Here is a 27,663-nt window from a genome sequence, read left to right as displayed (position 1 = left end):
AATGTGTGATAAGCTGTGTTGAATAACATATTTAATAAATATTTTCAAAAGTGTTCAACAAAGTTGTTAGATGCTAACTCATGAACTATTGCTTTGCCATCCCGTGATTTGGTGGTCTCCCCTGCCTGTTTCTGAGTAGGCTTTCAGGTTTTGGATATTTTCTTTTACTAGCTGTTGCAGCTCTTCTTTTCCCTGTGCTTTACACAGTATTGCCTGTCCAGTATAGTACCTCTTTTTTTTTTCCAATTTCTGATACTGTGTTTCTCTTCTTTATTTCATACTGTGTTTTCCTGTTTCTCATGCTATTCCACATACCTGAAGTAACTGCCCACTGCAAAATGTAGGAACCATAATAAGCAAAGCAACAGAAATGAAAGCTGAAATCCCTCTTGTGTTCCTTTTAAAGACAGCAAGGGCCTACAAAATCCTCTGCATTTAGTCCATCTGCAAAGTGGAAGAAGAAAACTAGACCACCAAACCCTAAAGCCTCCATTTGTCTCTACCAAAAAGTACTGTAAATTTTTCCTGCAGAGCTAGCAACTCGTAATAATTGGTTTACAAATCGGAGATGTATGGTTTTTAATGTATAGCTTCAGTCTAGATATACACCAGTAGGAAAAAGAAAAGGTTAATGACCAGTTCTTCCTGGACTGGTCCAGATCCTTAGGCAGTTCTCAGTGGATCGATTTGTGTATAGTGTTGGATGGGACATGAGCATTATTCCAACCAGAAAAACTGCAACGTGGCAATCTGCTGACCTGGGAGTTAACTAAAGCTGTAGCATGGCCTGGAGCAGATGAATAATTGGGCCCTTACTGAAAATTTTGTTTGGACTTGCTTCACTTCTGACTCATCTGTATTTTGGTTCCTGTGGTTGATGCACCAGGCATGCCATACTGCCCTTTCCCGCTGCTTTCTAGACCCAGAAAGGCAGATGCATGTCCAGTTGGTGCTCTCTGAGGATGAAAGTCCATATGCTGCAATAAATCTCATGCTGGAAAACTGACAGAACTACAGCAGTGGAGGAAAGTTAGTTAATGTTAAACTACTAGGCAATGACAGCTTTTCTCCATACTTAAAAAGCACATGCTGGTCTAGTAAATTCGCTGCTTGGAGTTTAGTTAATTCAGATATTTTTAATAGCTCTCAAAGGACCTATTTAGTTTAATTTAATCTGTTTATTTTGGTAGTGTATCGGATTACAATGTAACAGGATTTTAATGTGAGAAGTGTTGGTTATACCAGAGTTCTGTCGAGCCCTCTCTCCTGTCTCCTGCAGGAGCTGATGCCAGAATGTAAAACAGAGAAGCGTAACAATATTTCTTCAGAATACCTAGTTGCCCTGAAATTGCATCCTGAGAACTTCCTGAGCAGTCACTGTGTATTTTGCAATTCTTAGTGAATTTGTCTTCCAGGAACCTGACTAATCCCTTTTGAACACTTCAGTAGAAGCTTCAGTGTCATGTGGAAGGCAGTTCCACAGCATTAACGTGGCTGAAGTGCCTCCTCCTTTTGTGTGGTTTGAATCTGTCTGTACTAGTTGCGTTTGTTCCCAATTCCTACAACATATTTTCTGAGCATATTTGAAGCTTGTAATTTTTGAAGATGAATTTAGATATTTTTTTCCTGTGTGCCCCAGTTTTTTGGCATTTATTTGCTGTTTTGTTGACCAGTAACTAAGACATTTTTTGTAGCCGATACTAGTATGCTATGTTATATCATCTGTAGACTTTGCCATCTTAGTAAATTTACTTCATGGTTTTGAATGTGTTGAAAAACAACTGAGAACAGTTGTTGAAAAGTGGCCATTTCATCCTGTGCTTCATTTCCTATCTTTTAAGCAATTAGTGCCTGGCCTTTTTAAGCACTGAATGTCTGCTTAGTTTCAAAAGCAGGTGACCTTGTAAAGCCTTCTGGAAGCCCAGGTAGGTTGTATCTACCCAATCTCCCTTATGCAAATGTTTGTCATTCCTTTAAGGAACTTCAGAAAGTCTGAGAGACATTCCGTCCCATTACAAAAACCTGTTTAGCTTTCCCTCTGTGTATCCAGGTACTTTAAATATAGGACACTATTGTTAAAAATAGGTTCTTCAGGAGAGTTGGACCTTCAGGTAAATAACACGTTCACTTTATGTGGTTGTTCCTGAGTGTATGAAATTGTTTTGGTTTGGTTTTTTTCACTTTTATAGCACAGTCAGAGTTGGACTGGATATCTGTTTCTATACATACAGCACTTGCCAGTAAGACCTCTCCTGTGATGTCTGCTGTCTGTCGTGTTTTAATGAAAAAACCTCTGATGAGATTTGAAGTGAGGAACTGCTGTCTGGAGTGGAATGACTTGCCATGTTTAATTTTTCTATTGGCAGATTAGACATGGCCTTCAGATTGGAAAATTTCACGTCTGCTTAGCAATTGCTTAAAGATTTAATCTATGGTGTGACTAAATGCATTCCTGACAAGACTACAAATTGCTAATGATGCGGTTATTCTTCCCTGTCGGTAGATTCCCTCAGTAGATTGTCTTGGAGGAGACTTGATGAAATCATTCTGATTAGCATACTGCATTAGACGTTATCTTTTCTGATTCAGTATATTGTTTTTTTGATTCTCTTTTGTCGTAGCAACTCTGAAAGCAGTATTGTAGACTGACATGAGGTGATTTTAACTGTTCTGTGGTAGCAATTCACTGTTGTTACTTTCAGTTGGTTGAGGACAGGTCTGAATTTGGCAATGAACCTTTGAAAGTGTTGAGCTATTTAAGGCAAAAGAAGCTCAAAAGAGTTGAACTTGGTGAGTTAAATTAGCATTTCCCTGCCAGGCAATAATATGAAGTGTTTGTCCAAAACTCTTACGTTATGTATGATCTGACACTTGCATGTGTCTTTCCAGTAGCCTTAGTACATGAAACAATTCCCATAATCTGGAAATAAGCTACTGCTTAATAAATAAGCAGCACATAGTGTCAGTGTGAATGATTAAAAGCAGACTATAGCAAACTATGGCCACGTTAGTGTAGTGCTTTATTTTTTTTGTATATTTTGAATTAATTCCCTAGTACCTTTGTCAAGAAATGTATTGGGAAAGGTGAGGGGAGGCCTAGTATGGCCATCTCTGACATGCCTGAGGAACAGCAGAGACCAAACTGTTTGATGACATTACTTGGCGCTTTAGGTCCTCTCCTGAATCTGGTCTGAGACTACAGCTTCTCAGGGCAGCAGGTTTTCTGAAGAAAACGATCCATGTGTTCAAGCAAACTTAATTTGTATTCATGGTTTTGAGAAAAGTCTTAGAAGATTAAGGAAGAAAAACTGATTCTGGAACTTTCAAGATTACACGGAATCGAGGAAATTTACTCTGCCTTTCTCAGTTTCCTTAGACTGGTGACCATCCACTGTTCTGGGTTTGATCTGGTGAGGTTTTGTCTGCCTGATTTTAGAATGGCTGCGGTACTTGTAGCTGATCAGGTCAGCCTCAAGACTTGAATATTATATGCAGTAGCTGTGTCCACATGACTGTGAAAAGAACAAATAAGTTGCTTTTATCTCTTTTTTCAGTTGCCCAGAGCTGATATTAAGAGCTAGAGACTGGATCTGAAACTAATTAGTGCTCTGGGGCTGAACGTTACTTGTCCCACGTATTGAGCCAATGTAATTTTGGGAATAAGTCCATGTTTGGGACAAGAACAAACCATTTTTGTATGATTTTAATTTAAAAGTAAATTTAAGACTTCTCTGTGACTGTTTAGAGCTAATCACATGTTGAGATTAATACGGTAAATCACAATGAAGATGGATAGCAGTGTTTTAGATCATTATAAATTCACAGCAAATAACAAGATATCGATATACTGCTTTTTATTACTCTGGAAATGGTACCTCCTGTAGCGACAATTTTTGCAACATACTCAGTTGTTACAAGGTGGTGCTTCAAGATCAGCAATTAATGAGTCTGATCTGACTGTTCTAAGAACAAATGTCAATTAAAGAACTCAAACACTGAGAATAAATGTCAATTAAAGATCTGCAATTGTTTTCTTCAAAGTTTAATGTATCCTTTTCCCTCTTCTTTGCCTGTTATGTAGGACATGTGTGAGTTAAGGGGAGTTTGAGAACAGGCAAAATACGTGGAGGTCGTAGGTTTTCAGGTTTCGGAAGCTGTAGTGTCTGGAGTCTGGGCAAGAATTACGTGGCTGCATCTGTAGTAAATATGTTTTGAGCAAGGTATATTGTATGCATTCTGTCGTAAGACTTTTAAGGAGACCAAGCCTCCTGGGCTTAGGGACAGCACCACAAGTTGGTAACGGAAGTGCTGAGTGGCTCATATACATGCGTATATACATGCACATGTGCTTTAGCTGTATGTGTTTGCATGTATGCACAAGTACAGAGTTTCAGTGATGAGAGAGTTTTTCATTTTATGTCAGTTGCTTTTCAGTTTTAGGTGGCAATCTGCATGCAGTACTGATTTTAATGCTGTACCTCGGTTGCATGTTAATTTGGTTGCCATGTGAATGCAAATCTGCAAGGGAAAAATCGAAAACCTATTATTGTAGTTTACCAAGTATCCTGTGGTGTTCCTCAAAAAAGATTGCAAATTTTTGCATATTAAAAAAGCAGCTGCTGCCCTTGGAGTCACAGATTTACCCTTACTTGTGCTAAATTTTCTGAGAAACCAGGATAGGGTTTTTTGGTGGTTTTTTTTTTTTTTTCCTGTTTGTATTTCATGCATTACCTACTTTCACTTTAGGTCACACAGTTCAGTAGGGAGGCAAAAGGAAAAAGAAGAGACCCTGGAAAGATGCAGTTTTAATAGGCATTTATTAAAATAATTTCTGTAAGGGAATTAGGAAGGGTAAGCTTGTCCTGCTTTGCTGGGCTGGTGTGATGGCTCCTCAGAACTTGAGTCACTATTGTGAAGTGATTTATTTTTTTTACAGATGAAGAGTTGAGCTACAGCTCAAGGTCCTGTACCCTGATTTGCAGAACATAACATAAGGTCATTCTGTTCCTTACCAATTTGCATGGAGATAATGTCTGGGTTTTGAGGTATGGTGAAACGCATACACCTTGGTGCAAAGCTGCAGGTAATGCTTCCATCTAAGATTCCAGTTTGTAAAGTCCGCTCATCTGTGAAATGATGGTGATTATGCTGCTGACGTTCTATTGATCTGTATCTTCATGTAAAATTGGTTCGCTTTGCCGTAGGTTAATTGGAAATTTCTGTTGACTGGTATTGTGTGTTTGACTCTGTGACAAATAATTTCCTGCCAGCTGCTAACCTCTGGGTTAAATTAGTGGCAAGGTTGGCTGAGGTCACAGCAAGCCTCACTTGGGGCATTGATGGCTTGATGGCTCTTTTGGTGTAGAATGTGGTAGTTTTGAATGTTTTGAAATGACAAGTAAAATAATTTGGTATGGCAACAGCTGGTATCATCTGTTTCGGTCTGTAATGGTACTGTGTTTATATCTCTAAAAGATTTTACATTTACCATGTTAAATTATTATCATAATGAGTGGTAAGTGCATTGTCACATAATTTTTTGATACATATATGGGAAGAAAAAGAAGATTTTTTTAAATTATTAATATTTTTTGAGTCATTTGCAACTGTATAGATTCCATTCTGTCTGCCTTTGGATCTAATAGGGTAAAGGAAACTTTCTTTGAAGTGCTACATGTGTGCAGTAAAAATACATTAGGGAAAAAGTGTTTGTGGTGCTCAGTGTCACTGGGACATTAGAGAAATGCATAAATTTCAGTTTGAGGTTAATAGGACAGCAGCTTTGTTCCTTTTGTTGCCACACATGCTGTAAGTGGGGCACGAGTGCCATTGACAAAAGCAGGCAGTAGTTAGGGTGTTAATAAAACCAGCTGGAAACAGCTGATGAAGCAGTCCAGGTGGTGACATTCTGCTGCCTTGCATAGAAATGCACTTGGAATAGGGAGATGCCAGCCCATGTTTCTGAAGGGCTGTATGCCAGTACAATCACATCTACCATGTATTAGCTGGCTCTGCATCCTTTAATGGAGGAAGGTTATTAAGAGAAGGTGGAACTGGGAAACTGACGAAAAAGTGGTGTTTAGCAACAGAATGTAAAGATCAGCAGTGAGAAAATGAGAATGATGGGAGATACACAGCAAAGTGAAGAAGTGCAAAGCAAGATACTCTTTTTAATAGTCCGCTGCAGTTCCTCTCCGTCTTGCATTACTTGAGGGCAACCTTATCACATCCGATTATTGAAAAAAGAGGTTCTGTGGGAATAACGTATTCATATTATTGTTTATATTACTTAAAATATTCAGAGCAGACCATGCTTCTGAAAAAATGATGGCAAGCTTCGCCCCATCTTTGTATTCCAGCAGCAGAACTGAAACATCATGTGCATTTCCTTGCCTTTTGGTGAGAAGAATTAGACCAGCTTCACTTGGCTTCAGCTTTGTTTCCCAGACAGTGTATTCATCTGGATGAGCTGAGGCAGGTGGTTGGTTGTAGACCTGTGACCTCTGAGGGAGGCTGCTGTGTCTTGCTGTGGCTGCCTGAATCTGCTGGGCTGAAACCTGTTTCCAACTTGATGCCAAGGCGTCAGAAGCAATGTGAGTGAGCTCTTATGTATGCTGGACTCGCAGGGCTCCACTTGCTGTTCCAATGTAATTTTGTTCATTCTAGAAGACTGGTTATGCTCTCAGTATAATGAAAATTGTGTTTAAATGAAATTTTTGTCCATGAAAACCAGTAATGTCATAGGGAATGTTGTCCTCATCTATGGAGTCAGTTTGTCTGCATTCTGGCACGTGCCTGCTTTGATATCCTTGGATATCCCATGTGTGAACAGGTTTTGGGTCCAGTTGTAGTTCTTGGGCTGGATTCTGTTGAACGTGTCATGAAAAAGAATTTAATTCCTTTTGAAACATTAGTGGGAGACTTTCTGGGAGGATGGTTTTCAACTGAATACTTATCAGTGCTCTTGTGCTGTACCATATCTTGAGCACACTGGCAGGAAGGCAGGGAGACATGCTCATGCATGTGCTTGTCCTCACTCTTGCAGATTTTAACAGAAAACTGGAAAAATCTTAAAGGTAGCATATTTGAGTTGTTCCTCTTTGCTGACCTTAGATTTCCATTCAGGTAAGTGTAGGGAAAGTGATACTCTTTATGTCAAGATACTTTGATATCAAGAACTGGCTTTTAGAGTAGACTGCATTCCGCATTCCATTATTATTATATTAATCTATTAATATATTATTATTTACACTCAACAAGAAGTACAGGGTCCTGCACTTGGGTCGCAACAACCCCACACAACGCTACAGGCTGGGGGAAGAGTGACTGGGAAGCTGCCTGGTGGAAAAGGACCTGGGGGTGTTGGCCAACAGCCAGCTAACATGAGCCATCAGTGTGCCGAGGTGGCCAAGAAGGCCAACAGCATCCTGGCCTGCATCTGAAACAGCGTGCCCAACGGAACAAGGGCAGCGATCGTCCCCCTGCACTGGGCACTGCTGAGGCCGCACCTCGATCCTGTGTTCAGTTCTGGGCCCCTCACTGCAGGAGGGACACAGAGGGGCTGGAGCGTGTCCAGAGACGGGCAGCGGGGCTGGTGAAGGGTCTGGGGCACAAGTCTGATGAGGAACAGCTGAGGGAACTGGGGTTGTTTGGTCTGGAGAAAAGGAGGTTCAGGGGGGAACCTTACCACTCCCTACAACTCCCTGACAGGAGGCTGTAGGCAGGTGGGGTCGGTCTCTTCTCCCAGATAACAAGTGACAGGACAAGAGGAAACTGCCCCAAGTTGCACCAGGGGAGGTTTAGTTTGGATGTTGATAAAAATTTCTTCACCGAAGGGATGGTCGAGCATTGGAACAGGCTGCCCAGGGAGGCGGTGGGAGCACCGTCCCTGGAGTTGCTTAAAAAAATGCATAGATGTGGCACTCGGGGACATGGTTTAGTGATGGACTTGGCAGTTCTGGGTTAATGGTTAGACTTGATGTTCTCTAAGGTCTTTTCCAACATAAATGATTCTATGTTTATATTTTATTTACACTTCAGGTGTTTTAGGGTACTGTAATGAAGAATCATGCTCTACGTTATACTCAAAGCCAGGAAAGCAGTATTTGAGTATGATGTAAATATAGAAGTGTATAGCCATGTATTTTGCATTAGGCACTTTTTACAGTGGAAAATTCTATTTAAAGGTGATGATGCTTCTGAATTAATAATAGCACAGAATTGTTGCTATCAAAGTCTGTGCTGAATTCTTCATTTAATGTGGAGTAATTGTCTTTTCCTCTCTGTTTTCCTGATGGGGGAGGAGGGAGGGAAATAGATATGTGTTTGCCTTTGTTTTTTTTCCTTATCTTCTGCTATCTTACGTATAAATAAAACTTTTAAACTTCGTTTTCATTACAGTTAAGCAAAAACTAATAAATGCAGTACTGGAATATCTGAAAGACATTCATGAGATGAACTTGAGAGGGAAAAGATTTCTTAATTGGCATCTTTTTCTAAAAGAATTTTTTTTAATCAAAAATTTTAATAAAAGAGACATGTCACATAATGTTAGATGATACAATTTGCTATTGAGATGTGTCTAGTTGGGGGAGACTGCTGTGAAAGGGACTGTAAATACTGAAAAATGATACAGAAGTGAAAATCCTGGATACAAACCTTGTTCAGCCTTGTTCTGTGAAAAGTTCTGTATGTGATTTTCCTTCTAGAAGAGAAGATAAATACAGCTGTGTCCATGAGAACTGCTCTGTGTTGTAACTTGGCTGACTGGTCAGGAATAGCTGTACAGAAATGAGCATTATTTGATACAGAGGGCTGCTTTTATTCGTGAACTATCTCTGTCTCCCTCGAAGACCAAGAGCAGAGCAGAGCCTGGAACAGAGTCACTGTGTAATTGGAGCTTGCTGAGAAATGTCATGCCTGTTGTTTGCTTGGCATGGTATGCAGAGAAAACCACAACTCCAGGGTAGCAAAGATCACATCCAAGTTTTTCCAGCGACCTAGCCAAACCTGAAGGAGTTTACCCTTCCAGCCAATTGCCTCTTGAAAGCCTTCCAATTTCCAACTTTCTTTTCTTTTCATAATCACTGTTAAAATATACTGGAACATCTTCATTAACATTTGTTCTTACAAGAATACTGCAGGCAGTAACACAACTGAGAGGCATTTTCATTTGGGGTAGGTTAGTTACTGGTTACACGTAACATGAAGTACTGTACAAAGGTACAGATAAACCTTGTGGTCTGACACTGATAAATCTTCATGCTGTGATTATGTGATGTTTGAATGGCATGAGCTGAAACTTCTATTGTAGACCTCACATCTTGGAAGCTTTAGTGTAAAAGCAGATGCAGTTATTGTGATTATCCTGTGAAATCAGCCTATACAATTCAGTCTTATTTTGGCTTGAAAGCTGTAAAAACTTCTGAACAGAAAGCATCCAAGTGCTTGCTTTATATATTCATCCCAGGGAATTATTTCAGTCCCAGTGCTTGGCACATCCCACGTTTTAGAGACATTAATGTACAGAAGTCTCAAATGGAAATTTTAGTACTAGATTTAGTCATACGGTTTTCCAAATGTAAGATTTTATCGTGGTTCCTCTGCATAAATTATAGTGATCTAAAATGAAGTCTGAGGAAATGGATAATAAAGGTGAGAGATTGTTTTCTTCAGTCTTGTTTCTTTGGCCTCTGCTCTTTTTCAGTCTTTGTTTTTTTCCTTCGTTTGACTAGAGAGAGATGAGGGTGATCCTCTTAGCTAAGGTATCCATTTAACTCTTACCATCTCCTGAGGGAATTATAATAACATAATGATATTTAAGGGAGTATTTTCATTACTGTACATTTAAATGGTGCTAACTGCTGTTAATAGAGGGGAGCAGCCCAGCAGAGTAAAAGAGAAGCAGAAATGCATAAGGTGTTATGAGACTTTTGAAATGATTTCATTTTGAAAACTATTTGAAGTCTACTTTTTTTCGAGGTTCGGTGTTGGACAAACTTATCTTCTGGTCTGTGCCTAGAGAGTACTGTTCCCGTTTCTCTTCTCACGGATGACGTCAGCTCATTCGTATGGGCTGGTACATGCAGAGCTGGAGCAACAACTTCACTCTTTCTGCCAGCCAGAGAAATAATGTCTCAGGTCTTGCCGGTATCCTGGAGGTGGCATAGGCAAGGGAGGCATAGCTATACTGTTATGCACCTGCATCATGGCACCGTGAAAGCCCTGCCCTTGACGTTTCAGTAAAAACCTTTCCCTTCCCTCGGGTCACCTCTGCTTCCCTTTCTGTCTGCTCCCCTGGCGATTGTTTTTTGTTTTCTCTTCCCTTTTGACATGTTTCCTGCAAGCATGTAGGGCTTAAACATTGCTTGTTTGCATTCTTTGGATTCCTCAACAAAACAACCTTTGTGGTGGTTTTGTTTTCCACCCACCAGGCCATATCAGACAGTTGCTCTGTAACATCAGGCTGTGGGTGGAGAAAAGACGGCACAGAAGTAATTTGTGTAGTGCCCAGTCAGCTGCAGTTTCCTCCGTGACGTGCCCTGGACAGGTCTATTCTCTTCTTACCTGAAATCCCTTTAAATAACTTAAAAAAACCCCCAAACTTCTGGGATGAAGAAACATGGATTTATTTCATTTCTGAGCATATGGTAGGTCATTAAACTGATGTGTGACACTATCTCTTTCCTTAATGACAGCAGTGGTTGTAGAGTGGTAGTGGTAGCCTGTGGTCCCAGGAGTGAAGGGGGGGAAGGAAAGTAATCTCACCAGATTATTTCAGAACTATTTAAATCCAAAACGAGTGTTTTACTCAGTTTAGACTTCAGTCCACTATTGAATCAGCATCAGAGCTTTGGCAGTGCAAACTTACCTGACTGTCATTGTTCAAAGGGAAGGAAGTAACGTCTTATTTTTCTGACAGAATTAACACATTTTCAGACCTGCTGCCTGTGCTGCAGCCCGTGTGCACTGTTATAAAAGCAGCAGCTTAGTTTTTCCTGTTTGTGTCATGGCATAAGCTTTGATGTGTGTTGCTCAGAAGATGGTTGCTACAGCACCCGTCCTTTATCCCCTTGTGATGCCTGTTTCTGTCTCGATAGACTCAGAAGTAGAAGCTTTTATTATTTTTGTTAAAATTTTGCTGTTAAAGATTTAGTCTCATTCTTTTGTGTTTTCCTATTGCATAAGGTGTACTGACCACAAGTCTGAAAGTGTAGCCCTTTCTGAAGAACTGCAGCAGAGTTCGGTGCAGTTTTAGAAAATTTACAGATGTGCCACTGGGATTTGCTGAGGTTTTGTGCTTAATAATTTAAGTATTGCTATTTCTGAAGACTTTCTAGACGTTAGGCTAGAGGCCCCTGGGATCATCTGATCTGACCTGCATATGAATCATAAGCCAGTAACTTGCATGTAGTTATTCTTAAATTGAGCCTAAATACTCATGCTGGACTAAAGCCTAGTTTTTTGGCTGAAACGATCTTCTAGAAAAGGAAAACATTAAAATAAGTTGAGTGCACGTTCCATGGGTGTGGAGCATCAATGCCTAATTACCCTCCCTTTTTTTTTTTTTTTTCATCCAAGTTTGTAATGAAGATATTTCTGCTTTCATTTCCCACTGTTTTTGTTGTGTGGTGGGCTAGATTAAAGAAAGCTTTTAGTACGTACTTGTCTCCCCCTGTGAAGGTACATGGGAACTACAGACACCTCCTAGTTTTCCTTCTTGACCAGCTCAGCGGCTTGAACTCAGGCTCTCATTTGAAGTTTTTTTCTCCAGTCTCCAGTCATTCTTGTAGTTCTCTTCTACACTTACCTGAACTTTATTCTTACACTTTTAAAAAGTGCATACTGAGGCTGTATTCAGTGTTTTTGGTCTCAGTAATGCTTTTTAAGATCTTGTTTTGAGATTTAAAATCTTGGCTGGGCTTTAGCCCAAGTCTGAAACTGAACTGTTTTACAATTTGCTTCTTTTTATGGCTATATATGAATGTAGCTACTGCGGCTTTAGGAAGTAAATTTCTCACAGCATGCAGGATGAATCTCATTGTGGTCTTCTGGTGGTTGTCTTACACTTCAGCAGTTATGTACCAATTTGTTATATGCAACGTGCAAAATCTACTTTTTTTTTTTCCTTGGAGAGAGAGTGAATTTATTTTGACATGATAAATCAGAATGCCCATTATAACAACTGTTACTTTGGCATGCTAATAAGCAAGGAAGAAAATGCAGTCTTAAGTATATTTGCATGCATTTGTAACTGCTGTCACCCAAATCCTCCAAAGATGTGTGGAATCTGTTAGACAAACTATCTCTTAGCTGAAGTTTACCTGAGGCTGACTTTCCTTTGGCTAATCAATAATTAGGTTTGATTTAAATATACATCAATATAGATATATGCACATGTATGTATATATGTATTTATAGACACATACCTTTGGTTCCTAATCCTGAGATGAAAAAAAACCCTGAAATTTTTGTGGAGTATCACGTATTTAGGTGTTTACAGGATGGGAGTTATATTTTGCATAACCTGATAGTCTTTTGATACTGAAAAAAAGAAAATGTGATCTTTGAACAATGAAAAGATGTAGGAAAATACTCCACATTTAGGTGGAAGGAACTTCTATAGTGAAAGAGTTTTGACTTGGTTTGTCTATGAGAAGTGACTTTTTTCTTAAAAGCTGATTTTGGAGTGCAGGGTAACTGCTAGGAGAAGTACCCACTTTAAATCTTTCCTTGGTAAGGCGATGATGAGTCACAGCAGACCTAGCAATGGAGAAAATTTTTGTGCAGATTTCCATATTGAAATTCATTTTCCTCTCTTGAATAGTAGAGTGTTGCTTGTGAGTTTAAATCTTTCTTTATCTCTGACTATTCCATTACAAAATGCATAAACCTTTCATATTATGGCTGGTTTTCATGATACTTTTCTAATACTAGGCAGAACTACTGGTAACACTAAAGCAGTATGAATGTAGTATTTTCTTTAGGGTGGAGGTGACCTTTTGATGGATAACGTCCTTTGGTGATGAGTTACTAGCTTCAGATATTTGTATGTCATTTGATCTCTCTGTAACATGTTTTCTAGTGTCAGATTTGTATGTAATTGTTGCCATATTGAAAAAGGCATTTGTTTTCAAGTTGTACAATAAATGAAGACATCTAAGATCAACCAGATTGAAATCTTACTTGTGTGTCGTGAAAGTTAATCCATTCTAATGCTCGTGTGTGCTAGCATTGGTGGCTTGATGTGATCCCACAGGTAGCCTGTGGGATGCTCGGATTTGCCTGATGCTTTTCGCTGGAGGGGCTGGGAGTGGATAGCGTTGCAGGTACAGGCAGTTAGTGCTTTCTTCTGCCTGCAAACCCATAAGACCTGTGCTGTTCCTCAGAGGGAGGTCGGGAGGCAGCCTCTCTCAGCATCACTTGTGTTCTTCTGGGTGCCTCTTGCTGGGTAACCTGCACTGTGGTGGGCTTTGCCACTCCCCATACCCATGTTCTGCTCCTCCAGTCTTTGTGCAGACAGTTTGAGAAAGACAGATGGATGTGTTCGATCGCTGTTGTTGCTGGGGAGGACGTGGGAGAAGGGATGTGGAGAGAAGAGGACTTGTGGTGCTTTGTGGAGTTCAGCAGTGGGAAGGAGCCACAGCCACTGCCTGGCAGTAGGTAGCTGCCTCTCCAGAGATGGTGCGGAATTCCTGGTCTGGCCTCTGCAGCTGCTGAGATTGGATTTTGCTGGCCTTTCAGCTCCTGTCAGAAGAATAACAGTTCAAGAGCTAGTGCTTTTTGGTAGTTCGTGCTTTTTTCCAGAAAGGCTTTTGAAGTCCTCTGTTGGTTTGTTGCTTCTGCGTAACAGACTTTCTTAAATAGTTGCAACTTGACTGCAAGATGTGGCAATTGGTTTTCCTTTCTATTCAGCCCTGCAAGCAGACTGTAAGCCTGTACCGGGTTGTTGTTACTCCCTGAACAGATAATTTTCTAGGCCTGAAGGAAAGGAATGTGTCTGTTCAGTGTTTTGTAAATTAAGTTCAGTTTCGTGTTGCTAGACCTATTTTGTTGACTGAATTTACGTTGCTGTACTTTAAAAGATTTGTAAAAAATTAATCTGTAGTGGTTTAAAAAAAGTCAGTTTTTGTTTGTGGTGATGTGCTGTTTGATAGAAGATAAAGAGGATGGTAGAAGACAATGTATTTTGCCATTTTAAAATGCTGATTACTCTTAATGAATTGCATCTTGAATTCAGCTTAATGGAAAAACTATCCTGAAATGGAAAACTATCTTTACCAGCACTGTCTGTCACAATGACTGATTTTTTTGTCGTCTTCTCTATGTCTAAATAAGATGCAGAAAGTAACATGAAAACATTCCTTCTGATTCACAGTCCTTTCAAGTCAGAACTCCTAGTAGTAAGATGACATTCCTAGAATCTTCTTCAAATTTGGTTGCAAACCGTGGTTTCTGGAAGAATCAAAATGGCTTTCCTTTGAAATTCCTAGATTTCTTTTCCATTGTGGCTTTGATAATAATAATAATAATAAGCCCCTTTTCCAACTGAGGAATTGCTCTTCTGTGTTTCTGGGCTCTTCCTTGTATGAAAGATCATTTTTATTTCAGAAGTTATGTCCTGGTAGCAACAGCATGTTGAGTTGATCATCTCATGGGCTGCAGAATGCAGGGAGATGAAAAGGAAACCAAGAGAGCATAAAGGGGGAAAATACAAGTAGAAAGTACGTTTGTAGAGAGGTGTGTGGTCAGGAGAAAAAAGCAGGGAAGTGAAAGACCTAGTAAATCAGTAAATAAAAGGGAAAGGGATGGTGATGGATGGTGAAGGAACAGGGAAAGCTCTAGACAGGAGAACTTGACCCCTGGGCAAAAAGTCTTTGTTTTGTTTTTGTAAGACCTGGGGCTTGATTTCCAGTTTTGCTGAGCTTTCACAGAGGTATGAAAGGGGAGTGAGAGAAATGTAGAAAGCCTGGGATAATCACAGAAGAGAAACTTATCAGTGCTCGTATGTAGTCTCACATAAATGTCTGCTTCAAATGCAAAAGAATGTGTATCTAGAGGTCAGGAGAATGTAAGAGAACTAAGGCTGAGATAGCCACACTGGGAGAGCAAGAAAATGCTGAACAATTATGTGCTGTTTTTAGTGGCACGCTTTGAAGTGGATGTGGGCATGGAAGTTTTGACAAATTGATAAAGGAATGTAATCTGGGAACAAATAAATTCAATGGATTTTAACCTTGTTAGGGAAAATAACATTCATAGAAGTTTATATATAATATAAATTATACATTAATATTATATAAATTATACATTAACTTTGAAGGCCCCTTTATAACTGCCATAACTTAAGATTTCTTTAACTTTTTGACTGGGTATGGTTATAGTCTTTAATACAGATACAGGTATTTTAGTCAGACATATCATCATAGTGATGACTATGTGCAATAGATTAGAATCTTTAACCTGGTAAATGTTTTGTAGGACTGGTTTGGTTTCGGTTTTTTGTGGTTTTTTTAGAAGTTGTCACAGCAAGGAATATGTTCATCTGTGAACTATCAGGAAAGTTTCAGGTTTTTTGTAATTGTGACCGCTCTGGCCTAGACTTAGCTTGTTTACATTCAGCTGCAATAACTGCTTATTTTAATCACATCTAATCTTGGAAACCCATCTATCTACAGAGGGTTGCATATGTAATGCTTAATTCTTCTATAATTACATATAACAAGCTGTGTTCCTGTGCTTGGCAGTAGCTTTGGGGCATGGTGCGAAGAAATTGATTGTAAATGGATAATTCCTGACTTCTTGTTTACAGACTTCTCAAGCGGCTTTATCTGTTTTAATCCAAAAAGCAGCCCTTAGAACTGAAGTCTAATCCCAAAGCTGTGTTGATGTAAATGATTTGCATGCCAAAAGAACCACTTACGTGAAGGATAAAAAAGTGGGCCTCAAGATGGATTTTGTTTTAGAATAGCTGCTTAAGTATGTAAACTTGGTCTTATTAAAAATAATGAGAGAATCTGTGTATGCCATTGGATAATCATAAATGTTTTTGTGCTATTTTTTTTTTCTTTCCAGATTTGAACATGGAATTCAACCCATCAGATCATCCACGGGCCAGTACGATATTTCTCAGTAAATCGCAAACAGATGGTAGGTTACTGAATTTATTACAGTATTTGCTATTGCAGTTATCTCTAAACCCTTTGTTAGAATGTGTGTGATAGTCTTTTAATATATGTCCCTTGCCAAAAAAGAGGCTTTTAGAGGCATCATGTTAGAGTTTAAAAAGTCACACCTCTAATTAATTGTTTTGTCAGACCAGTAATAGAAGGTACAGATTTTGAGTCCTGTCATGTACTGAAATTGTGAATTCCAAGTAGTCATCATATCAGAACTACATATATGGAAAGGCTTAGTATAATTATAATTAAAAAATACTTTCCCGAAATCCAAAGTTTTCTGTGTAACTGTTTGTTTTTGTTTTTTAAACTGAACATTAGGCTAGGCTTCTGGAAAATGTGTGGAAAGTATTTTCTTGAGAAAATGCCAGTTTACATTAGCTAAGAAGACAGTCCAGAGTTTCCTCTAATATAGCTGATACTGTAAATGATCTCAGCAGTAGATTTTAATAATAAAACAACCCCCATCCCACCCAAACAGTCTCTCTTCTTCTCTCATTATGAATGATATATAATCATATATTTTCTGGAGGATTGTTTTTTTTATTCATAGACAAAATGATCTCTCTGGAATTACATCTGTTAAACAAGCTTCTTGATAGAGTTAGTAGAATAGAAGCCATTTATTCTGGCTCTCTCATTCTGTGTCGGACATGTATGATGCGTTGGTTTAGAAGTAGATGAATAATCTATGCAAAACACATAATTTTCTACTAAGACTTTTAAAGCTTTTTCTACATGGTAATTCTGACTGTTCAGTATGAATTCTTTGTCCTTCTTTCTGCTGCCTATAAATGCCATTTTTTATTTATGTAGTAAATTGCAGTGTCAAACACATCACTTAAAAATAATGTAGTTTTCACGTACTGTATATTTTTTGCTAAGTTTTGAGCATGACTAGAACAAAGAGGATGTACATTTAGGCTGTAACTGAAGAGTTGATTATGTGAGTACCTCTTTTGTCCTTCAGATTGTCCTTCTGAATCCAGCCCTGGTTCTGTCAATGCCTTATTACGTGGTTTTGGATGTGATTTACTATCTAATCTGGTTTGGTAGTCTGTAAAATGAATATGATAATATTTCTATAGTACACTGTATTATGAAGATTGATGTCTATTTTACAGTGGTTTTATAGTGTTTTGAGACTGTATAATCCCATATGGATGCCACCTGCTTCTAGTTAAAGCTTGTTGAAGGAAGGGACAAAAAAAAATTAAATCTGAAGTCCGAGAACTAAAATTTTGATCAGACCTGTTGATTATTCTTACTTGTAGTAATAGCAGTTAATTTATTATAGTATGGAGTTAAGTGTAAGCAGTTTTTAAAATGACAGTTTACACCCATGCTAAAGTTGGTCTATAAAACTTTGTTCTAGTTTAAATAATATGCAGGACATATTTTTCGAGTGAGAACAATGAATTTACTGAAAAAATATAAATGTTATCGATAGGAGTTTAAGATCTGTTCAGCTATCCTTCATCACAGTGGAAAAATTCCAAAGACTATTCTGCTTGTACAAAAGAAAAAAGATTCTGCAAACATTCAACTGCTGATGTATTGCCAAGAACCATCCTGTTCTGGAGGGACAGTTCACAGCAGTAAGCATTGTGCTTGGCTGTACTTTGGGCCTCTTGTGGATGGAACCAAGTGAGCTGTAGGAGTTATTACAGGAGTTACAACATTCAAGGATGTTGCCTAACACCAAAATGCAATAAAATGCTTGTTAAGGGGAAAACATAAGGGTTTTTTTGTGGTCTGTGGTGGTGTATTCTGACAGCCTGCTGTGTAGTCTAGGGGAACTCCCAAGACTTCTTAAGACAATGTAGAAAGGGACAGCTGAGCTGGCAATGTTGGAAATGCCAAACTTGGGCATGTAACTACCTCTCTCCATTGCTTGTATAGTATTGGACTGGCAAACCTTCCTGTTGACAGTAAGTGAAAATATTTCTGTAGGTAAGACCTACAGACATTTGAAATATGCGTATTGGAGAGTTGAGGGGCATCAGGACTCAAGGTTTCATCTAGGATCTGCCTGTGACTCTGGAGTGTATGTCACGTGTTTGCACAATAGGAAATGGCCAAGTCCATTGCTACATGCTAGAGTGACTTGGCAACATTACCTTCAGGCAGTTCCATGTTTGGCTTTCTAGTAGCCCTGTATTCTTTCAGCCTCCCTAGTAATCTTGTAGTAGTGTCCTAGCATAGGAGCTGTGCTTGAGCTGCTTGCGATCGACATGTGAGTGAAGAGCAACAAGCTGACTACCCCAGATATAATGAGACGGGATACGGCACCTCTGGATATTATGTGGTCTGAATTTCCCGTTGTTGTGTGAAGCCTGGGTGCCATGCTAAGCATCTAATCTGTCCAGTCCCTCTCAGTCAGTAGTCTGAATGCATCCTTAATTACCTGAGAGTTTAATTAATCTGTAGAAAAGTTGAAAACACCGTAAATGTTAATTCAATTCCTAAATAAAGTAGCTCTTCCAAATGTTTCCAACTCTTTGTGGGAATTTTCTAGGTGCTAAATCTTGCATGAATAATTCTCCCTGTTTAGGGAGCTAGTAAAGCATTTCACCTTTTATGTCATTTAATTTCTGTGAGAGCTTTATGGAAGTTCTCTTTTGTTTGCTTAGTTTGGCCTGTAAGCAGCATGGTCTAGGTGACTACAAAGCCATGCACTATTTATTGTGTGGTTGTGGTTAAGCCAGGCTTTCCAAACCTTAGCACTCCAATTATGTAACTTCTTTTCCTTACAATAGCAAGAAGGCAACTTATAATAGCAAGTTGCAGCTTCAGGGGGCTGGTAATGGTCTTTCCTGTTAAGTGGGTTACAACTCTCCACCTCTCCTAACTTACATTAGGCTTTTACACTTTCAATGCGCTGGCTAAATTTTGGAGTATCCGTGCAACAATGGGCTTCAGACAAAGAGAATTTTGAATACTTATTTATATAATGGATGGAAGTGAAGTAAGCTACACTTACTCTTTAATGTTAACTAGGATTAGTCTCCTGTCTTGGACAAAACAAAAAGAAATTATTTACAAGCTCCCAAAATGCAAGAAATTTTCATTGATATAATCGTTAAGGAGTGTGTCTTTGATCCTAATATGGGCAACCTTAAGATAGCGTATAGGAATTGCACAAAGTTTCTATTACAGCTCAATGAAAAATACATACATACACACACACGTACGTATATGTATGTGTGTATTTCCTCACTCCCTTTTGTTTCAGGATAATGTATTTTCCTACTGTTGTAAAGTTTCAACAGTAACAGTTGAAAGTGCCTCCAGAAATAGGAGCAAGTCATTGACCTCAACATTAGCAAAACCAAGACAATTTGGCAGGATCTCAGTCTCCACTTGAAAAGTTCCATTCCAACTTTCGAGTTTTAAAATGTTAGAAAGAACGTAGAGGTCTAATTGTTTAAACTGACTCTAAATCTGTTCAGCTTCGTTTTGTCAAAAGCTCATGCTTGAAAGCCCAAAGCCTGGCATTGCAGTTAAGAGTTTATGCTACAGAATGGTGGTTAATTATAATACTATGGGCTGGTCTGCTGAAGACCATACTGTGCTGTGTGAGCAGCCAAGTGACAGAATTACCTCTTTATGGTCATTTTAGCTTGGCAGAAGTGGCCTTTTGCCTTGTGCAGTAGTTGTCTTTCCCTTGTTTGGAGGGAGGGTTGTGATCACAAAAGAGAGCAGTTGTGACAAAATGGGTTTCTGCTGTGCCCAATTTCCCATTGGCATATGTTCTAGAAAGAGCTGAGCCTTACGCCATGGCAGAGAGCGCCAGTAGCACAAAAGCGCAGCTGCCTTCTTGTAGTCTATCACCTGAGAATCCAGGCTAACTGAATTTCTGTTATATGGGGAAAATAACAGAAAGGAGGTCAACATGGTGCTTAGAGGAATGTGCAGCATTAGCAGTGCTTGAGCAGGAAGAAGTGAGGGGTGCGTATAAATAAGTTAACATATTCTTCTGGAGATTGGAAATAGCAAATGGGAATGATCTGTGAGTGTTATTCTTGCTTGGATAAATAGATAATTGTACTTTCACGAGGAATTGAATAATAGATACAAGGGAAAATACAGAAGATAAAAACTAAGATAGGAGAAAAAAGGTGATTAAAATGGAATTTGGAGTGTATGTGCAGGCTGTCTTTATAGGATTTTGTCCATAAGAACTTTGTGGTATAATTGCGATTAAAACACTTAAATACTTAACTGTCTTCAAAATTTTGCAGTTAATAGGTGTTAATTTTCAGTTATGTACTCTTATTAGGTTTATATGCAGCTTATCAGAATTGTTACTGCCCTTATGTTGCAATATGCAATACTAGACAAATACTTTGGCTGTTCTTAGAAGTGAGTATCTACCATCATTTCGTTGTTTCCCTTTAGATCACTTATGTCCCTTGCTGGTGATAAATGCAGTGTGTGGAGCTTAAGTGTAGTGCAGTGTTTTAGAAGGATTTTAAGCAGTTTAACTCTTTACTAGACAATCAGAATTTTCCTGATGTTCCTGTTTAATTCTGTTTCTTATACAATGTCCGTAATTGTGGATCTGAGCATGTACTAAGTGACATGGCTAACATCTGTCATGTGTGATTCTCCTTTCTGCTCCCTGGGAGGAAAATTATGTAAGGATTTTTATAAGTTTTTTCTTACTTTCTTTTCATTTTATGTCTGCATTAAACATAGTTATTTCACAATATTCACACATACAGCCTTGTTTATGTGAGATTGCTTGCTTATAATAAATCACGAGTAATGGCTTCTCATCCAACAGGGAATGGACAGGCTATCCTACCATTATGAACACTCTTACTTTGCTGAGTGCGTTGGGTTGCATAGCTTTCAAATCATGGTGCACCAAAGTGCATTTAATCACCTACAGCATGAAACCATTATTATTTTAATCCTGCAGTTTGATTTATGTGTTAGTTGCCTCCAGACTTATATCCTAAATGCTGTGGTATTTTCACTGGAACAGAGCTCCACAGGCTCTCTATGGGGTGAGTTAATTGGGAAAGTGCTTTAAAAAAATTAAATACAGTATATTTTATCAGCTGTAATAAACATTTGCCTGACAATTAAGACTCTATACATCTGTCTCCCTTGTTGCTGTTTACTTTCTGAATATTTTGGCTAATTGTGGCTTTGACTTGCAAGCCTTGCTTGTGGTGACTGGTTCATACTCACCAAAGTTATCTATTTTCATTGTTATGTGCGACATGAGTAATAGTTTCAGGCTTGCATCTGATCATTATAGAAGGCAGTGGTCTAATGCATATGGTTTCAAGGCTCCTCTATGGGAGTTAGTGCACAGTAAGCTATGATGGGAATTTGCTAACTCCATGGTGTAGCTTTTTAGGTGCTTTCATACCTGCAAGGTAGCGTAGGTCACTTTGCAACAAGGTACCTTGCATGAAGGCACTGGTGGCTCAGGAGTACCTACACAGAGAACTGGTGAAGGATGGCTAATCCATTGCTGACTTGGACCGTAGCTTACTGCATATTAACTTTCCCATGCGGACCAACGCCTGGTGAAGTACCCAAATGGATGAGAATTTTAATCCATCACCACACTAGTGAGCATAAATGCCTTTATGCATACAAATATATATGTTCCTTCTGTGTTTGATATATAAATATACCTGGTTAGTGCAAAAGCAGTTATAATGTTGCTCATAGATAGCCTCCTGTTCTTTTTGTTATAAATAGTGTATAAGAAGCTTGATCGGGAAAAATAGTCATGTAATATTTCTATCATATTTTGTGTTTTTGCAGTGAGAGAAAAACGCAAGAGTCTCTATATAAACCACGTAAGTGAAAATGCCTCGCTATGCAGCTTTCTCCTTGTTGTCTATATTATACAGTAAATAAGAGTTATCACACGTGATTTCTGTATTGGTGAGAAGGTGCTGATGCTTCAAATGTCTGTTCTGCATCAGGATCCAGAAGTATAGGTCTCGGCTATTGAGTTAGTGGAACGGATCTGTTGGTTTGAAGACAGTATCATGCTCACTACCAGTGTACAGAGGTAACTAGTACCTGGGACAAAGAGCTGCACACATTAGTATGATTTCTAAAATTATATACAAAATAATTTTACTCCCAAAACTTCAAATGACGTTTGTATGCAAGTTTGCTTTGCCAGAGAGCTGCAGCACTGGATATTTACAAAGAAGTTCTGAAGTGCCTGACCAGTGTTGATGCGACATAAATGTGGATGACACGTGGTACATGCCGAGTATGAAGATGGGATTTTGATAGGCTTGTGTACCCCAGGCATTTTTCTGTGCAGTTCTCTTCTGTTTGAATCAAATTCTCAGTGAAGCTGAGAGCAAATTCTCTGTAGCCTGCTTTGGGTGCAGGACCAGGCTCTTTGCCCCAGTTAGTATTGTTTTGTACTACTGAAGCACCTGGAACCAGTGCGGTTGCCAGTTATTTAAGCCTTGTGCCGAAACGTCTGGAGTCATGCCTCAGTAAAATTGAGTAGGGGAAGAACTAATTGTCTTCTAAATGGTATTTACCTTCAGGGTGAAATGAGGAAAAGTTCTTAAACTTCCCTCTGTCTGCAAATATAGGCCATCATTTCATGAATCATTTTTAAGCTGGTACAGCTGTTGAAAAAAACAGATGTGGTTTATAGCCTCTGCAGCCCTTTGTGCGGCTCCAGGTAAACTAGATTGGGGCATGAATGCAGGTAGATTCAGCACAGCTAAAAGCTAAAACGAATATGCTCCTCAATGTGATTCACTTCAGGGCTTGTACTTGTAGAAAGGGAGGGAGGCACGGAAGCAGGAACGAGCCACTGAGTGGGGTGAGAAGGCAGGACTGCTTCATTTGTTGGCAGAAGTGGTTTGTGCTGAGTGTTTCTGGAACTACTGCCTGGCTTCAAAAGCAAGCTGAAATTTTTTGGTTTCTCTAGAGTTAAGATTTTGAGAAGTTGTGAGACTTATAAAAGCCTTAAAGTTGGCCCCACTAGGTTAGCGGATATTCTTAGTGCTTCTCGCCCTGTAAAACATTTCCATTGTTCACAGTGCATGTGAGGGTGGTTTCCAGTGCACTTGTGTTGTTACAGAATTACTTGCAAAGCTAATGCACTGGGTTCCTGCAAACTTAATAATGTATGCTCAGTAATTTCCAGGATGCTTTTTAGCCTCAAATTTGGAGGGTTCAGTGCAAAAAAAGTGAGGATTTAGGCAATGCAAAGCAAGGTACTAACTGAGTTTCTGTGACTACCTTATGACATAGATGAAATTATCACATATCCAGAATCTTTTCATGCCATGTAAAAGATGTGTGCTGCATTAGGCAGACTGAGAGTGGATTCCTCTGGAAGACTGAACAAAGATGACTATTACAAATGCTGCTGGAAGCACAGTGCTGCAGACTCTGGTATGAAATATTTTTAGGCAGTGCTGGACTTGTTGCAGAAAAGGGAAGGGTGATCATGTCACGAAGGGGCTGTATTGTTGGGAGCGCAATACAGCAGCTTACACAGTTGGTGCCCTAAGCACTGTACCTCTTCCTAATTTTTTTGTTTTTTTCAAGTATTGTTCAAAGCATTGGCTAAGGTTGCAGCAGTGTAAACTTCCCGCAGTAGTCTGCTTTATTGCTACCTTAAGTCTGAACTCTTTGTACTGACAAAGTACTTCATTTGAGTTACAAAGCTAAAAATAAGCTTTATGAAGCTGAAGTCCTAACCATGGCTTTCTTTGTATGTCTTTACAAGTCAGTTAATTTTTTTTTTTTTTTAGACAATACTCATAGCTTGTTTTCAAACGTGCCCTGTGATATTTAAGTTGTTACTTCAGCACACCTGTGAGTATTCATTCAGCACCTCCTTAATATTCAGTCTGCTAAAGCTGACGCACAAACTGGTGATCGTTTTTGAAATGATTGCTGTGGCCTTTAACTGACAACTGTGTTTAGGTTTGTAGACTGCAGGGACCCATCCTAATTTTCCTAGACTGCCTTGTCTGGAGGAATTTGAGGAAATAGATTTAATGATTGTAATGTGACAAATAATGGGTAAAATTTACATGATAAAGGAATTTATGGTATACCCTATTGGTTGTTCTGTTCTTTTCCACCATTTTTCAGTGTGTGCTAAGTGCATTTTGAACAGGAGCTATTGCTAGTTATGTGTTTCCCTGTTGATGTGAAGTGCTGGGTCTCCACATCTGCTCTGGAGGAAGCAAGCCAGCGGACATAAATTTTGGGGCATTGTTTTTTGTCTTCCTTTTACAAGAACTCCTCGCCATAATGCAGCACTCCTGTGGTTTTTCCATAACATCATCTTTCTTTTTTTTTCTCTTCTAATTCTTTTATACTTACTCTCCTTTTGTGATAAATAACCAAGATGAGCAACAAAATATTTTTATCCCTTTGTGCGGTATCTTACTGGTTACTTTGTAGGCAGAGTTGAACATCTCCCAAGTGATTAGGGTGGCTAGCAAAGAGAAATATCGAGAAGAGTTGTGCTTTTTCTTTTTTAACTGCTTGCCTAGTTCTGTGTAGTAGCAGATGAGAATAGCAGTTTATATAAACACAGTTTCAGAATGTTACCTATGAAAAAAAAATATTGAATTAATATTGACTCTTCCTCATTTTAAAATGCATTTTCTCAGTATGATCATGCCATTTTTCTTTTCCTTTCTTTCTTCCTTTTGTTTCTAGAATATTTTAATTGGCTGGATAGTTTCCTTTGATCCTGAATACAGATACTAGGTTCCTGCTTTGATGTGTTGCTCTTTGTCAAGGGCTGGCAGTTGCCATGTTTCTGATTCACCTTGTCAGTGAATGTCAGGTATGATGGAGGAAGCCAGCAGCTGTTCTGGTTTTGGGGTGGGGAAGGCAAGGGGGAGGGAATAGAAGTGGGGGGTGACAGGGTGCTATGAGAATGCTGTCATCAGTCTCCCCACAGAGCCCAGGGAGACAGACGCCAGTTTGGGGATGGTGCTGGAACCTTTGCATCCTTGTAGGTGCTGGAAGTTACCTACCCACAGTGTACCTGGCGTGTTTGCTTTCTTCCAGCCTATTTTAATTTCTGAACAGTTGCAGCAGACTCCCCTTTCCTGTTGAACTGGCAGTTGCAGTTTTTTGTTACGGCTTTAATGCTGCTTCAGTGTGCGCTTGTCTTTTAATCTTCTTGGTCAAGCTGCTGAGGGGATAAAGATGCAGACTGATACAGAGGCATTTCCTCTTGCAGAGAGGAGAGATTGCATCAGTATCTCTGTACAAGGAAAGCAAACAGGAAGACGTATTTTACGTTTTTTGAGGGGGTGGGTGAAGAAAGAGTGAAATTTTTATTATTGTTTGCAGTATCTGGTTCTTTGTACTGGGTGATTATTTTTTTGCAGGGAAGGAAGCAGGACAGGGGAGGCAAAAGTAATCTTGTCTGAAAGGGAAAACTTCTAGAAAAACTCGATGGAGATAAAAGTTCTCTGTTTGCCAAAGTACTTTCTCTTCTTGACAAGATATGCTCTTAAAGTCGAATCTGTGTTTATGAGCAGTAATGTCCAGTAAAAATAAGGAATATTTTTTGGACATTGGAATATTTCTGAAGGAGGATAAAGGGAAGGAAAAGGGAGGGAAGAAAAAGGGAAGGAAGATAAAGGGAAATTATAACTGTCTTTTTTTTTTTTTTTTTTTTTCTGGAGACTTTTCCTCAGCCTTGTAGAATCAGCTTCCTTTCAGCATCATCTTCTACTGTCTGCTACTCGGCAACTGGATGTTCAAATCCCAGCAGCCTAATACTGGTTTTATCATTTCAATTAGAAAAACTAACACCTATGTATAGACCAAAATTTTTTCAGCATCTTGGGAAGAAGTTTCTGGGCATCATTCATGTCAGAACCCCTTGGTCCCTGTAGTGATTCGCAACAGGGGAAGCTTCTTTCCAGGCAGTCCTGCTGATGGGGACTGGCAGAGGACAGAGGGGTCCTTTGCTGTACGTGGTGTGGCACAAGCAATTTCTGTGAGCCTTTTTGTATGCTTGAAATGATATATGGTATTTGTTCTTGTGTAGTCCCCAAATTTTCTTGTCAGGTTGGATAATGAGGCTGTTCTGCTTCTCTATTGTAAAACCACTAGGGATGTGACTGATAATCAAAAACTTCCAGCTAGTGATTGAGAGTCAATAAGGAACATGCTGAAATGGGAACAAAGCCTGAAAAGTAGTTTAATCTGTGAAAAATGCAAAAGCACAACATAAAATGTGAAATGTTGGTTTTAAGCAGACTGCCTGAGGCTGGGTATTGTAAAGGTTTATAATTGCTGTCCAAATTCCTTAAGGTATTTTAATTAACATTCCTTAATCAAAGAGAAGGAAAAAGATAAACTGGAAGATAGATTAGAGGCTCCTCAGGTGCTCTTGAAGCTCTCCTAGAGATTGCTTAATGTAGTCTTTGCTCCTCTCCATTGCAAGATCACAAAGAAGCAGGTCTAGAGGGGGCCTCTATAGGCCATCTGGCCCATCCAGCAGATTCCCTATGCTGATGCTGTTCCTAACAGATGCTGTCTAAGAAGCTTTTTCAGGTTTCCAGTAAGTTGGAATGAGCAAGTTTTCTTTAATGGCTTACCTAAGCTTACTGTTTGAAATGTTTTTTTTTCTAGTATCTTTCAGCCCCTTGCTTTTTTCCTGTTTTCTGAAGAATTTTACCTTTTCTATCAGCCTCAAGGCAATAAGTTATATGAAGTGACAAACTTGTTGTAGGGGGAGGAACACAAGATAACTTTTGGGGTAGAATGAGAACATGTGGGAGGGTTTTTTTACAAGGTTGCTATACAATACTTGCTGTGCTGGGAGCCTAGTGAAGTCCCTCTGGTCAAATTGCACAACACTAGCAATTATATGCTATGTAAATACAAGCCTTTGAGCTGCTTTTAGCATTCAGAGAAATATTTAATCTTGCAGGTTTGTAAAGCAGAGCACTTTATCAGTGGTTAAGTAGGGCCTGTGGTGTGCTGCAGAATTTACCAGCGGTTGCTGAGCCCCCCAGGAGCTCAGTGGTATGCTGACATAGTTTTCCATAACTGACATGTGTAAGGACAAGCTTTGAGAGCAAAAAATGTGCAGGTACAGATCTAGGCTGAGGCATCAGTTTTGGACATTATCAAACACTGGTGAAGCTCATCAATTGAGGACAAGTTTGAATCATGCCGTGACTGGTGAGGTACAATGAGTGTTATTCAAGAGTGGCTGGACTAGATCTTTTTTTAAAATTATTGTTGTAGATGTTGGCAGAGAAAGGTAAGCATACAATGCTGCAGTTTCCTATGGCTTTTGTTTGGGTGCATATATCCAGATCGAGCCACTAAATGTAGACAATTGTGCTGTAGTATCAAATTATGCAAGATGAAGAAGATAAATGCAGAGCTTTGCAGAGCCGTGCAGAGAATTGTGTTGCATGGCTTGCTTGATTTTGGAAGCACTTTGTTGACCTGTAAAGTCATGTTTCTTCAGTGAAAAATG

General features: G+C 39.2%; 1 protein-coding gene across 7 annotated transcripts in view; it reads left to right on the top strand.

Annotated features, from left to right (window-relative positions):
• The window catches only part of CCNY (cyclin Y), a 129,335-nt gene that overhangs the window by 60,392 nt on the left and 41,280 nt on the right, over window positions 1-27,663 (top strand). For 2 of the 7 annotated variants that reach the window (XM_055708297.1, XM_014282493.3), the window contains exons 2-3: window positions 16,075-16,149; window positions 21,969-22,003. In XM_055708297.1, coding sequence (XP_055564272.1) covers window positions 16,075-16,149; window positions 21,969-22,003 — 110 coding nt within the window. Of the gene's footprint in view, window positions 1-5,060; window positions 5,084-10,501; window positions 10,650-14,215; window positions 15,979-16,074; window positions 16,150-16,175; window positions 20,819-21,968; window positions 22,004-27,663 lie in introns of those variants that run through there. The other 5 variants (XM_055708300.1, XM_055708298.1, XM_055708299.1 and 2 more) reach the window with 5 other exon arrangements.

Source organism: Falco cherrug, chromosome 4 (assembly GCF_023634085.1).
Source record: "Falco cherrug isolate bFalChe1 chromosome 4, bFalChe1.pri, whole genome shotgun sequence".
Classification (NCBI taxonomy): Eukaryota; Metazoa; Chordata; class Aves; order Falconiformes; family Falconidae; genus Falco; species Falco cherrug.
This window is presented reverse-complemented; position numbering and strand designations above follow the sequence as displayed.